Genomic DNA, 15,084 nt, shown 5'->3' on the forward strand with positions numbered 1-15,084 from the left:
GAATGATGATGGATGAGAGAAGAAGAGTAAGTTACAAATCTAACTATGAGGTAGTCCTGCTGTGGACACCTTACAAAAGCATTGTCTGTGTCGTCACGTGAACGCTGCCTAATCCGTGACACCTAATGTGCCCAACAACGCCGAATCCAACAGCGTATTTTCGAATAGTAGTTGTAACCAGGGCGAGATTAGGACTTGAACCATCGACCTGGCGCAGAGCTGTAGATTCGTGTTGTGTTCTTTGACACAAGGGGAATGTCAGTGTTGGGAGTTGATCGTGTTCTTTCATCTTTCATCTATCTAACCACTTACCCACCACCTCCTCCAGCCATCTACCACACCACCCCTCTATACTTCATCTATCTCTATATGCTACACTAACCTACCTACATTTACCCCCCATCCATCCGCCCTCAGAAAGCTCCACTAGCTACCTTAGTGATGGGTTGCAGCGCATTCATGTCATCTCAACCAGAGCCAGTGAGGCCGGGCCCAGTCCACGCAAAATTCGCGGAGTAAGAATATATACGGTCCGAATGTTCGTGGATGGGCTGCCTATTTAGACGGCATACCTTAGGCCTAGGGGGTCTTCGTGCTCCATTAGTCGGCCTTAAGTTGAGCCGGTTTTAGGGAGTGTTTGTGGTTCTTGCCATATCCTAAAGGATAAGGCGCTGGAAAAATATGGTCAATATTGAGCATTAATATCGTTAATACTCCCTGGCTTGATATTATATCAGTTCTGGACAACCAAGCTTGGGGCTGGAGAATGGTGTAATCGGGATTAGAGATTGGGTCGGGCGCTATAGTACCTAGGGGCTGCCGTTAGGTTACGCCTGCACTGACTATGGTATTGGTGCCTATTCGGCTCATACTAGCTAGTCACAGTCAACTAAACGGAGCGCTGGCTGGGGACATCATTGAGTCCTAAGTACATCGGACCACCCCCTCCATCCGCTCCTAAACCACAAAAAAAACTCAAGCAAGAAATATAACCAGATACAGACAGAATGGATGACATGAGCACCGTCCACTCAATATCCCAGCAGGAAGCTGGTGAGAAAACGGAGGGAAATGACGCCGCCCAAGATTAGAGATTAAACACCAGAGAAACTAACACCCATTCCAGTCCGGCACCAGCCACTCACTAGATCTAAATCTACGGACATATTCGCGTTTGCTTGTACGTACATATACTAATCAACTAAAACGGAGCACCAAAAATACATATAAAACACGAGATCATCAAAACCTCATACCCCATCAACACAGCACCCAATTATACCAACACCCACCAGAACCACCAATCGCAGCTCCACGCCCTCCATTCGCAGATGCAAATGTAGATCCAACAATCTCTCGCCACATTGCTCTCCAGAACCGCCCACCACTCCAAACGGCCAACTCGATTACTCACCCATACCCATCCAGCCCCCACTCCCACCCATCCCAATCCAGCCCCCACGCCCTACCACCGAGTGACATGCCATGACCCAACCCAGCCAACCCCACCCGTTCGTTCGTTCGTTCGTTCGTTCGCGCCTCCCAACCCAACCCCAGCACGTGCCCCCCCGCACCGTTCGATCAGGCACCGATCTGAGCCCTTATCCCCCCCTGGCATCTCATCTCATCGCACACCTACCAAAAATAAAATAGAGATAAAGATAGAGGATAAGGCTGCGCTGGATAAGACAAGAATTCAGAACAGAACCAAAAACCAAACTAGATGAGCTGTCCTAATTCTGGCTCCGTATATCGTCCCCACGGCCACCACCGCCAACGCGAAGCCCGAAAAAAAAGTGGGGTTGAAAAAAAAAAAAACTTTCCTTTTTAAATTTCAGTCCCTTTTCTTGTCCTTTTTTTTCCTTTCTACTAAACCACCCAACAAAGGAGAACGTCCATCGCTGTGCTCAGTGGGGTATATAGAGGTAGAAAACAACAGAGAGAGAAAGTAAGAAAGAGAGAGAGAAAATGTATGTATATATAAACCACGGAAAGCAAAAAAAAAAAAAAGGTAGCTAGAGAGTGAGAGAGAAATTCAACTCCCCCCACACTCCCCCACTACCCCCACTCGCCCCGACTCCAAAAATTCATTCACATTCACACGTTAAGATAATAATGATCCCAAATTACAGCGCAACACAAGACACACAGACACAACGGGGAAAAAAAAATTCAAATAATAACCCCACATCCGATCCTCTTGCCCAAAGATTCCGAGTCAAGGTTAACGAGACGCGGGGTCTCCTTCTCTTCCGCCTTCTTCCCCCCTCCCCTACACCCAACTAACTTCTTCCTCCTCATGTCGTAAAAAAGCCAATAGTAAAATACCTGTTCTGTAGAAGAAGAATAAAGAGAAGGAAGAAAGGGAAGGAACAAAAAGACCAAATACATAAACAAAGACAGAGACTCATAAACAAGCGGTCAATCATAGATGTCATCATAATAATAAAAGCAAGAGAGAGAACTAAAAGAGAGAAGAAAAAAAGGGTGCAAAGTAAAAAAGGGGTGGGAAAATTAACAAATACAAGAATAGAAGAACCGCGTATGCGGCCAGCGTTTTCAACTCACAAGAAAGAAAAAGAAAGAAAAAACTCATGAACACCAAAGGTCATCATAATCAAAACAAAATACTGAGCAAAAACCCAAATTTTTCCGGTGCCACACTCATACAATTATCGAAGGGACTCTAGGTTCCTTTTGGTGGTCCACCACTGACAACGCGCCCACTAGCCTTCCTTACACCTGCTGCTGTGACTGCTCCTCGTCTTGGAGAGCTCCGAACCTTATTGCCAATGCCATTGCCATTTCGCTGCGCTGCCTTCTCTGCCGCGGAGATGCTTGGTGGAGTGACAGTATGGGAAACGGTAGTGGTTGTGGTTGTGGTATATGAAACACTCCTCTTTCCACCTGGGCTCTTGGACGTGGTTCTCCGGTATTGACGGAGCAAGTACTCCTCCTCGCTCATATGGGTCCCATCGGCAGCTGTTGGCTCCGGTTCTGCTTCAACCATTTTTATCGTAGATGACTTCTTTCGGCGGATGGGTGAAGCATTAACAGAGTCATTTTCATCACCATCCTGGTGAATCTCGATTGAGTCTGGCTGCTGAGGAGTATGGCTGGACGGTCGTTCTCTTCGAGATCCTGTAGTTGTGGCATAACGAGAACTTCCTTTTCTTGGCTGACCTGGTGTTGGTGCAGGGAGAATTTGTTGAGAGGCGGTCTCATTGGCAGCCATCTCACCAAGTACGCTGCGCTTGGTTGGTGTGGTTCCAGACAAAACCCTCTTTCCCTTCGTTGGTGTCCTCAAGGGCGCTAACTGCATCGCCTGCTTCTCAAGGGCGGCCTGCATGATGGTGTCCTCAAACCACCACTGTCGGAAATCACCCTGGTTGAGATGAAGCCAATGCTGCTGGGGCCCAACGACCATTCCGGGCCGCATGAAACGCATGTAAGCAATGACCTCATTTGCAGTGAATCCATATCGGTAGATGAGATAAGCGCCGATAAGACAACCAGTTCTTCCAAGACCGGCTTTACAGTGAACGGCGATGTGCTTGCCGTGAACAGTGATCATATTGTGAGCCATGTTGATGAATTTTCGCACCAAGTTCAAAGGCGGGCAAGTTCCATCGTCAAAGATCATGTCAATGTGAGTTATGCCGAGAGCAGTAAAGTATTCCGCGGGGTAAAGATGCGAATTCAATCGCACGACAAGACCAATATCGCGGGTGTGAAAGTGCTCAAGGACATTTCTAAACGGGGTCGGAAGTCCGGAAGCCAAAATCTCATCATGGTTTGTTGGAATGAATGGTTGCTCCTTGTGTGGTGGTGGCAGCGCATACTGTGGGGACGCAAAAGCGAGAAAGTTGGGCGAAACCCAGTTGAAATCTCCCATGTCCACCCGCTCAAATTTTTCGTATCTAGCCCAGTAAGTCAAAAATGTGCGCCCATGTGCGATTCATCAAGGATCAAACATACTCATCCAATCCAAATTCCCTCAAGTTCACAATACCCTTTTCCTTAGCCTTCCACACACCATAGACGACATCCTGAACATTCAAGACAAAATCTGCCTGCGAGTATCCAGCATCACGGAATGGCATGAGCGGTGGGTCGCACTGCGCCAACGGTGACAAAGCCAAGTGAGGAGGCCATGATTGCACCAAAACCTGACGAGAAAATTCGGATCAGCCTCATTTCTCGCTGGCTAAGACCTGAGATTCGGATGAATGTCAACAAACAAAACTCACCATATAGCACGCCAACAAGCATCCTGCATTCCCTCTAGCTCTTCCATCCGGCCTGCTCCAGAAAACAACAACCCGTCCTCGTTCTTTGGGTCCCCCAGAATATCGTGCAGAGTCACAGCAAATCTGTAAAGGTGTCCGATGTGGAGTGGGCCAAAGTCGTGGTGGAATGCGTTGTACAGAAGAGCATCGTCAACAGTAAAGTAGACGGGCTTAAGGCCGCTCGAGTTCACAACGGCGCTCTTGTTACGCTTGTGTGCAGTCCTGGAAATGTGAGAGGGAACGTGCTGAGATGTTGTCTTGTGAGGATCCGGGATGGCGGGAGGCGGGAAAGGTGTAGACGAAGATGGCGGCGCAGTATAAGAAGCAAGATACAGACGATCTTTTTAGACCATTTTAGTAAAACAAAAAAAAGATTTTCAGAGGGGTTCTCGCACGGACAGTGCGACAGAGGGGGTCAAATTTACCAGCGATGTACTCTATGACATTCCCGTAAACGGCAGGAGGAGACATGATAGTGTTCAGTCTTGTAAATTTGCTATTGTAGACTTATTGTAGACTCTATTACAAGTAGCTCCGATGAGCGATGCCGGGGGTTATTGGTGATAATTTGGCGGGGGGGTTAATGATAAGAAGAAATTTAATCTTCCGAGGCAGCAGCTGTTCTAAACCGGGCCCTTACAGTGATCGAGAGAGGATACACAACAGCCAGGCAGAGCAAAGACAAGCGAAAAGAAAAAAAAGGACGCTTGGATAGAAGAGAGGAGGGAGGGGAGGGGAGGGGAAGAGAAACGCTCTGCTGCTGCTGCTGCCAAACTGTTAGTTAATTGTATCGATGGGACGCTGTCGAAGTAGATGTTGAGGAAAGAGAGGTGGACCTTGAAGACGGAGGGCAGCATTTCTCATTTTAGCGTCGCTGGCTCACAGTTCTGTTTGTTTTGAACTGAAAGCTTGGCATCCCGTTCTGGCAATCTCTGCTGGCGCCAAGTGCTCGGCAGTCACAACAAGGTGTTGCTGCAGCAACGCCGGCCCCCTTTTCTGGCTGATAAAGCTCCCACCTGAGCAAAGCTGAGACCCTAACTGATGAATCAGAAGTGGAGATCCCATATCAAAACAACAACACACAAAAACATTGCCCAGCCACACCCGCTTTTTGTCTTCAGGGGACTCTTCTCATCGTGTGCTGTTCTCCCCCCTGTGGACTAGCTGGTATTGCTGGTATTGGTTCCCATTCGTCATGGTACTACAGCTGCCCGCAGACCCTGCGTTTGTAAATGAGCTCATGTCGCTATCATTTTCACCTATCAACCTCTTGTTCTCCATATCACCCGCACATCGTAACCCAGGGAACGGTACCCCACTAACCATTTCCTCTAAGTGCTCTACCTACTCTACTTGATACCTCCCAATCGCTCCTCTTCCCGTCCCATCTCGTGTTGCCCGTTTCTGCCTCCGATGAGAAATGTAAATAGTAAACAGTGTCATCACAAAGAGATGGCCTAGCTCTCTAGATCTCCTCCATCCCTCAGGTCCAGAGCCATAATGGCTACAGCTACATATCCCCCGCCCCCCATAGCTACCTGCAGCTTCGGGTCCTCACGTAGACTTAAGTACCCATCCAGAATTCGAACACAACCTGCAAGATATCATCCGTCACACGGTACCACAAAAAAGGCGTTTCCGGTCGGGAGTATATCTTGTTTGTTTGCATGATGAAATTGCAATTGCAATCTGCTGCACCACATCAAACAAGCCCACTGGAAAGCAAAACCGTTTTTGTGCCGCCAGCCACTGCCACTGGTGAAATAAATCATAATAATAACAAAGAACAAAACTGCCGAGGTGCATCCAGCGCTGAAAGGTGCAGATTGGTCTTGGAACTGTTTGCTTATCGGCACGGGTGAGGGACGAGGGGCGAGGGAGGGGCAGATGAGATGAATTCAATGTTTACAATAACATCATTGGCCTATTGGTGTAACCTTTGTTTTCTTTCCGGCGGCAGGTAGGTAGACATATATCACGCATCGATATAGCTATAGACACTTCGACGTAGAGTAGAGATGGGCCAAGGTCGATCAGGGGGGAAGCTGTATGTACGGTACAGTGTTTAGATCCCAAAACAAGGATCCACAATCCCGAGAAACACAGCCCAGTCGCTCTGATGCGTATGTACCACTAACTTTACGAGTTTAAGAGGTGGGAACCGTAACATGTCTCGAAGTGAGGTAGGTACGGGAGTATGTACCGGCCGGATATGGGGAAATTCAAAACAACAAGGGTAGCTAGCTAAGTATGTAGAAAGCTCCATAAATAGCATACAATTCAGGTACCTGTCTCAAACACCAACCGATAAATAGGGAGGGTGGGGATCAGCCTCCAGATCCGTAACTGATAATAAACAAAGATCTGTTATATGATTGGGTATCACGTGTTTACTCAAGAGATTATATTTGGTTGTTGCTTGTGAGGGAATTTTATTCATGGATTATCACTCGTCGCCGTTTCTGACTGGTTGGTCATTTCCGATCCTCGCTGCTCTACGCAACACCAACCAGCGTAAGGTCAAGAGTGACCCTACAAATCATAACCAACTCACGACGCTCGTCCATTTAAATGTCCATATATCTTTGACCTCCATAGTTCGTGACATCCTAGGATCAGGGTTGTGTAAATAGTGCCCGTTCCACGTGTCGGGATATATTGCAGGAGCACGGACTTCAACGCCAGGATGGAAAAATTGGCAAAGAGCCAATTGTAGAGTGTACCAACAAAACATAGTTACTGGTTCGTACCTGAATATAATACACGTGTAAACTGGGCTGTGCTGACTGGGTCAGGGCAAGCAAAAAGCCGTTGTCAAAAAAAAATGTATTTTCGGAGCACTAATTTGTGCAATTTACATGCCTGTTGAGATCCTATGATTGCGAGCCTAATTTGGAGTATGGCCATCGGTTTGGCGAAAGATTGTGTTTGGGTTTTGATTCTTTCTGTCCTATACATACACAGTTAAAGTCAAGCACCATAGCCTTTACTTTTGGCTTTTGGCTTTAATTTACTAGTCCTCTGGATATTAATTATACTCTAATACTACAGTAATACATACAGCGTTTTAGTGATGATATGCGTAGTTACACCTTAATAATCATCACCCCATGACCCAGTAGGGTACACCGTTACAAGATCATTGACATGGTCAACCAAGGCCACCAAACCCAATCAGTACCCACACACTTCTCCACTCTCCACCTCAAATTGCAACATCCCCACAAAACAAAACGCATACGTATACTTCCGCGTACCTACCCCCCAAAGAATCCTTCACGTGATATACAAGATGAAACAAAACCCAAGAAACAAAAAGGACACAGCCTCCCCCTCAAATACCCAATCTCGAGATCCAGCCCAGGTAGACCCCTCCCTCCTACCCCGGACGGGGAAAGAACAGCCAGAATTTGGATTGTTGAAAAATTTCCCCACGGGCTGTGGTGGTTTCACACAGACACAGAATTGGTGGATGTGTGGGATATATACGCTGAGATAACACGGCACCGATAACGGAACCCGAAGCTGCCAAATCGTGGAGAAGGCCGCATATCTGTGTCCCACGGCGCACCAAGATGAACTACTAGTTTATGTGCCCCCGTGTGTGTGTGTGTGGGAGAGAGTGTGTGTGATAGCTGATTTCCAGGACCTATCATACCAGTTATCATTTAGCGTAACGTCGGGAATCGATGCTTGCTCCCGTCTCGATATCGCGATATACTTTTTTTGCTGCATTCGTGTTCTGTCAGGTCGGGTGCTTGCTTGCTTCCAGGACTGGAGCAGAGTATCATAGTCGATCGTTGGGCACAGCAGTATGTATTAGCGTTTCCTGTCTGAGACGGTGCCGCGGCGGGTCTACTTGCTACTTGCTGCTTGTGCCTGCAGATGTAGTGCTGTGTTGTGCTGTGCTGTACTTATATCGCATCGCATAGAGGTCACTGGAAATCACTCGTGTCACTGTAACAATAATAGTCGCGCAGGGTACATGGCCGGTAGGGTGTGGAAGTGAATATGATTATTTTAAAGCCGTTAATTAACAATCTTAGAGGGTAGAAATAATAACAGTTATATAAACAAGACAAAAGAAACTCGTGAAAAAAAATAAACTGTAGAGTAGAGAGTGACTAGAAAGCGAGCAATCAAAGGTATTAAGAGCGGAGAAAAAGAAGTGAAAAGGTATAAAACCCAATCCCATATATATATATACAGCCAGCCGTGAGATATGAAGAAGGAAAAGAAAAAGAGAAAAAGAAAAGAAATACCCCGTTAATTCCCGATGCATGATTCCCCCGAGCCCACCCCCAAATCCCACCGATTCCCAGAGACCTATATAGAGAAAAGGAAAAAAAACCAAACAATTAGAACCCTATGCCTGTCCTAAAGACACCCTTTTTTTATGAGATTCCCCCGTACGTACCCCAAAGGAAACAAGAAAAAATAATAATACAAGGTAATATATGAACTATTGCGCCGATATAGGAACACTTCCTACCAGGCTGGCACATGCGGCAGATCGAATACAGTAATGAGTGAATAATGATATATGGTTAAATGATAGAGGTACAAGATCGGATACAAGATCAAATACAAGACTTTTTTTGGGTAATGATGTATATCGCAGTATGCAAGTGAAATGAAATAATGCTGAAAAGGAGCGTGGTGGTTTAATGCAGTAAAGTATGAATGTAGCTTGAAAAAGAAAGAAATGAGTGTGATAGCGAGTGAGTGTGAATGAGTGTGAGTAAGCAGTATGTAATGCAGAGCATGATGTATGAACGGGAGTCGATTTCAGTAGGAGTTTCCTAAGGAAGCCCGCCATAACCGTACTGTACTAGCCGTGGCCCAAAAAGAAAGGAAAAAAGCAAGAAAATAGCCCAGAGAAAAAAACCCGACAACGAAAGTAAAGAGAACCTAACCCGTCCCGACCGACCAGAACAACCCACAGACCCCCCCGCCTACCCATCCCAATCCCAATCCCATCCCGTGTCCATTCCCAACAAGGTGGATATCGCACCCGAAAAGCAAAAGACAAAAAGAAAATAAAAGAAATGGAACCAAATCAAGCAAAGCAAGCAAAAACAGCACAAAAATAGTTGACATCTATCCCCACCTCCACTAGTGCATTTCTCCACTTTTTCGACATTGGCTAACGCCTCTCCCCACTATTTTGTTTTCTTTTCTGGATGGATGAGTGGTTTGGGTACCCGGGTGGGTTGTGTAAATCTTCCAAGGGACGGTTGATTTCCGAGTGCACAAGGTAGGGCCCGCTAAGTTGGTAGGTAGAGAGAGGTAGGTACGTTATGTTATGATGTTTGTATGTATCAAATACGGTTCGCGCGGGGGAAAAGTTGGTCATCCATCGACTCCAAGTGAATAGGAGCAAGAAAAGTAGGAATAAAAAAAGATAATATAGCAACAAAAAAGCAAGCCCAAAGCAATCCCAAAGATAAGTAAAAAAGAGAAAAAGAACCAGCTAAAATATAACCACAGATCTGGCTTCCAAAGGATTTATGAAACAGAAACACGATAAATCTGCAAGAAAGAAAATAACTGGCGATAAATGTACAAATCCCCAATAATAATATTGTCGGGGATGAATCAACACGCAATGAAGAAATGGGAAATTATTTTTTCCAAAAGGTGAACACTTTGCTCCACCTTTTTGATTTCCCTTCCTTCTTTTCCTTTCCTTCCTTGACTGGTGGTATGGGTAGGCTTCCTACACTTCCTAGAACCGGTGTTGCGGGCATGTTGTGGTAGATGCCACTCATGGTCATTGTGCTTGATGAGCTAGTGAGGCTAGGAACGTCATCCACGCTCATCCTCATCTCTGGGCCAGGTTCACCAAGGAAGTCCGAGTAGATGTCAAAGCTTGTTGCAGAGTCGGCGTAGTCTGTGGCGAAATCTGACAAGACTGGTGTGTTGGGGTTCGATGTTGCAGTGACAAATGTAAGGGGAGAGTCAGGGGGGTTCGTTGAGGGATGAGGGCAAAGAAATGGGCTCGATCCAGTGATGGTGGAGACAGACGACGAAGTAATGATATCGGCTGGAGCACCTTTGCGTGGTGAGACTGATACTGACTCCACGTTGGAATCTGTTGTTGATGAGTTCATGGAAGAGATGCTGCGGACAGCCTTGACAGTGGCCACGGATACCGACAACGACGCTCGGTGTGCGTTCCATGAATCCTCACTCTCCGGCTCACTGTTTCTCCTCATGCTCCTCTCGTCACCAGCATCCTCAGAACCCCACTCCATCTCAATCCCCTCTTGCCAGTTCGCGCCATCGGCCTCGTCAACAACCTTGATTCCAATGCCAAGTCCCTCACCCTTGCCTTCCTCGTCCTCACTCTCGCTTTCCTCACTCTCGTCCTCCTCAGACACGTCATCCATGTGGCCATCATCATCACCCTCCTCCAAAGAAAAGAGAGTCATCTCTGGCATACTCTCGCTTCGTCGGTGGAAGTATCCATTCGTCTTCAACCCAACCGCAGAATGCATCCTTCTTGTCCTTGCTGCAGCGAATCCAGCAGCAGGCCCAACCGGTGTCTTGAATGGCTTCAGGGCCGCGTCTAAATCGATAACGGGGCCTTCTGTAGTCTCCGCAATGACGATGCTCTCAGTGCTAGAAGCAGGGTGAACAGAGTCATCCACGGCCATGAGAACGTAGTTCTCGTTCCACGCTGCGGTAACCCATTCATTTTCACCAGGCACTTGGTTTTCTGACCCAGGTACTGGCGGTGTAGGTGCTCTCAATGACTGGCGCTTAGTGGTGTGACGGAGACCTTTGCCCTTTCCGAGAATTGTACCTGCCCAGTTCTTGATCTGCTTCTTGCCCTTCTTCTTCTTCTTTTTCTTGTCGGTGGTTTTCTCATCTGCAGACATACTCTCATGTTTACTAAACGGTGCCTTTCCAACAAGCGGTGAGTAATCACTAAGAGCCTTTTTGTGGGTCTTCTTTTGAGCCGGCTTGGTTGGTGAGCTTTCAGCACTGTCAATAGAAGGAGAGGCGGCAGCGGGGCGTTTAAGCGAAGGAGTGGTTTCAGGGAAGTTTTCCGGGGCAGTCTTGAGAACAGGGGACGATAAGATAGCCCCTGCAGTTGAAGGTCGGTCGCTAGTGGCCCTCAATGCGGCAGTTGGCAAGTTCAAGGTTTGCGAGTTGCTTCTTGTTCGCCCGTGTGGTCGTCGACCAGCTGCAGGGGCGTCCATTGTGGTATTGATAGGTGGGAGAGCTACAACTGGCGCTTTGATAACAGTTGCAATGCTGCTGATGCTATCCTTTGCTGAGTGACCAGCGGCGACAGGAGCACTGGGGATTACAGACTCGGCTGTCGGTGACCCTGGGATTATTTCAACATGATCAATGAAATGGACGCGGCTTCTTCGGTCGCCGGCCTCACCCATAGACTCAACAACAGGGATAGCTGGTGAAGGGAGAGGAGAAGGAACTAGAGGGGTATATCAGTTTCCGTACGCACGCATTTCAACGTAAACAAACAAAGATTATAATCATACCTGTAAAGCCAGGGCTCACAGGAGCACTCTTACTCAAAAGGGGGCTGGAGCCTGCGCTACCTTTCGGTTGAGCGCTAGCATCAACAACACCACTCTGGTTTCCAGCTCCACCAGTGCACGCCAACGGCAGACTCGGTGCACTCTGGCTCAAAAGACTCCACACATCGCCGCTCGAGATTGCCCCGGACCTGCGATGGGCGTGACCTCTGCGAATTCCACTTGGGGGAAGCGGTACGAATGGCCTAGCCCTCTCAGTTAATGTGCCTGGGACCTGAATGAGATCCTCCTTCTTTGTAGCCATAAGAGGCGGTCCTCCAATCATCTCACTTCCTGCACGCTGGTGACCTCCCTCCCTTGAACCTCCTGCTGGGCTGATGCTCGCGTTAACGATTGTTGGAACTGTTCCGCTGGCAATTGTCCTGTGACCGGGCCTGAGTCCTCCTGTAAGTGTAGGTCGCTCGTTTGACTGCTTTGACGAAACCGAGGAAAGAGTGTATCCGGAAGAACTCGACTTTGGTCGGTTGTTCAAAGAAACCAAAAGTCCAGTGCTGCTAGGCGGTACTGAGCCACGTCGGGGAGGATATAATGAGTTATTTGATGCCATCTGAGGGAACGTGAGAGTCGGAAGAAGCGACTGAGACCTTGTGTGAGGCACTGGGAAAGAGAAATTGGGGTTAATGTCGCATTCCAATCTTGTAATTGACAAGTCGCGAGTGTGCGAAGGTTGTGTGGTGGTGGCCATAATGATTTATTATTATTGATGGATTATGTCTTGTCGCGGTACGTAGATTAGGTACAACTAGGCTTGAAGAAGGAGTTTTTTTATTTTATTTTGTTTTTGTTTCTGGTTGAGAAACAAGATTTGATTGTGTTCGTGATGAAATTAAGGTGCGGATTCGTACAGCGCGTGCGTCGGAGTCTCGTGCAGAAAGGGAACTACTGAATTGGTGTCAATAACCGGACAGAGACCAATGCCATTACTGCTGTCTGAGTATCACCCGGAACAACCGCTGTCTCCATCCACCACGCGGGCAGCCGACTGCAAGGAAGGGAGGTAGGCAGTAGATGGAGGTATAAAATATTCCGAAAGACAAAACAGAAACGGAATTGAGAAGTGGGGAGTGAATGATTGATGAATGGGAGGGTGGGTGGGGGACTAACCGACTTTGGTTCCTCTTGTGTGGGGAAATTTAAATGAAAGAAAAAATAACACAGCAAAAATCGTTGGAGAAAAAAAACAGGAATCTGAGTTCCTATTGCTTTAAATAAACCGTTTTTTTTCGTATTCTTCACAAGTGAAGAATGTTATGACGGGTAGTTGTTGGTAAAAGAATTGAATCAAATGTGACTGGTCGTAGAAAGAAGCGAAAGGTTCAAAAAAGACAGGACACCAAGAAACAAAGATCCAAACTGCTAGAGCTGGATATCTTTTTTCTTTGGATAATTTTTTAACGAACTGGTAAGTAGTTCGTCGTTGTGGTTGAGTTGCAGGTAGGTGTTGGTCAATGCCCAAGACGTAGTAGTGGTTGTGGTAGTAGTAGTAGTAGTAGTAAGTATTTCTTCTCTTCTCTTCAAATGACCGTCGAATATCCAACACTCCTCTGTAGTGCTTCTTCTTGCTGCTACTGCTGTTGCAAGGTGGATGGCTTAAGCCCTGGTTGGTGGTGTTGCTTTCCCTTTGAGTGGGTGTGTGAGTGGTTGATTGTTGGATCTGTCTGACAGGTCCACGAACGAACGAACGAGGGGACGACCGAACAATAGCGGACAAGGGGAGCAGTGACGGTATTTACTGGTTCGAGCCGTAACACACAACAGAACACCAAGCAAGCGGCGTAGAAACTTATGCGACGAGTTGACCAAAAAAGTGATCAACAACGATCGGTTCTAACCCAGGTGACCTCGAGTAAACGGGGCGCAGGGAGGCAAGTTTGGTTGGCAGCAGTAGTAATGGGGGAAGGGGGGGGGGAGGGGTGAGAGTGTGGATAAAGGAAAGTGGTCAACGAAAGCACAAGAAACACAAAAAATGAGAGGACGGCCAACAGAAGTTAGGCCTAGCAAACGTCGAGGGGGTGTCAAAAAGAGGGAAGGAGGAGGAGAGGGGAGGGGAAAGAGAAGGAGGGCAAAAAAAAAAGGAAGGGAAAGAGTAAAAGAAGAGTGTTTGAAGATGTTGGGGAAGGGGGTGTAGGAGCGAGTGAGCGGAGAAAAGAGTGGCGGCGGATTCACCCACAGCAAACAGGAAGGGAAGGAGCCAAAGAACGCGAACTACTGCACCAAGCGAGAAACAACAACCCAGACGGAGGTCCCCCAGTCAGCCCCATCCAGGCACAACCACATCTGTACCTAACTAACGCACATCATCATAAAATCCCACTCGTCACATCTGACTGAATTGGTACCTGGTCGGATACTCTGAGTGCCTCGCATACAGAGCTTAAACTCGGCTCTCTTCCTCATACTCACTTCATTCATTCACCCACTTCATTTATTTTGTCTTTATTTTTATTTAGTAGGTAGGTTTCCATATACATCATCCTCCTCCCTTATCAATCACATCTCGCCAACTGCGGATACGGTGCTCCCGTCAGTTCAGTTAGTTGTGATCGATTAATTGTTTCTCGCCTCTTCTCGACTCCGCCTTCTCTTTCAGGTACGAGAAGCGGAATATCATCACAGGCAAAATGAAAATCCCCCTCAGCAGCACCAGCAGCAACAACATCGTCTCTCTCATCCCATATCTCTCGTCACTAATGTGGCATGGCAGCATCTCTCTAGCTCCGTACACCCTTTTATCCCGTCTCTCTACTCTGACTGGTCAGAAACTAACCAAAAGTCACTTTGCCGCTTCTCTGTACCACACGCACGATACCTAACATGATAATAAATTCAAAGGGGACAAGAAAAGTGGAAGTGCTAATTGGTCAATTTTTTTCGGTTCCTGAATTATGCTGAATAAAGCCAAGTTATCAGCACTTACATACGACTGACTGCAGGTCCAAAGTAAATAATCCTTGATCGTGCATACCTAGCTGGCAGTGGCAGAGGGGCAATTATTTTTCTCGCAGCGGCTATCTGCTAAAAATAATACAAATTCAAATAATAATAATAACCCAAAAGCAGGCAGGTAACTAGAGAGGGCTCCCCCATCCGCGACTCCCGAGAAGAGAATTGGTTTTTATCCTCTCTCGGCAACTCGCATCCAAGATTCGATCATGACAAGCGGGAAAGTACTCTAGAGTAAAGTATGGGGGAACTGTTCGAAACCAAACCGTCCTCCCTCCACC

General features: G+C 47.2%; 2 protein-coding genes across 2 annotated transcripts; both read right to left on the bottom strand.

Moving 5' to 3' along the window:
- Positions 1–2,686: 2,686 nt before the first annotated feature.
- On the bottom strand, positions 2,687–4,760 carry LAJ45_10044 (uncharacterized protein; the record flags this gene model as incomplete). Its single annotated transcript, XM_046119575.1, has 5 exons — positions 2,687–3,920; positions 3,979–4,069; positions 4,120–4,169; positions 4,251–4,629; positions 4,715–4,760. The coding sequence occupies 5 exons, from the start codon at positions 4,758–4,760 to the stop codon at positions 2,687–2,689; spliced, it is 1,800 nt and encodes a 599-aa protein (XP_045967206.1).
- Positions 4,761–9,913: 5,153 nt separating this feature from the next.
- On the bottom strand, positions 9,914–12,545 carry LAJ45_10045 (uncharacterized protein; the record flags this gene model as incomplete). Its single annotated transcript, XM_046119576.1, has 2 exons — positions 9,914–11,736; positions 11,804–12,545. The coding sequence occupies 2 exons, from the start codon at positions 12,543–12,545 to the stop codon at positions 9,914–9,916; spliced, it is 2,565 nt and encodes an 854-aa protein (XP_045967207.1).
- Positions 12,546–15,084: the final 2,539 nt, after the last annotated feature.

This window comes from Morchella importuna, assembly GCF_003444635.1.
Source record: "Morchella importuna strain M04M26 chromosome Unknown Morimp01GS041, whole genome shotgun sequence".
NCBI classification, from domain to species: domain Eukaryota; kingdom Fungi; phylum Ascomycota; class Pezizomycetes; order Pezizales; family Morchellaceae; genus Morchella; species Morchella importuna.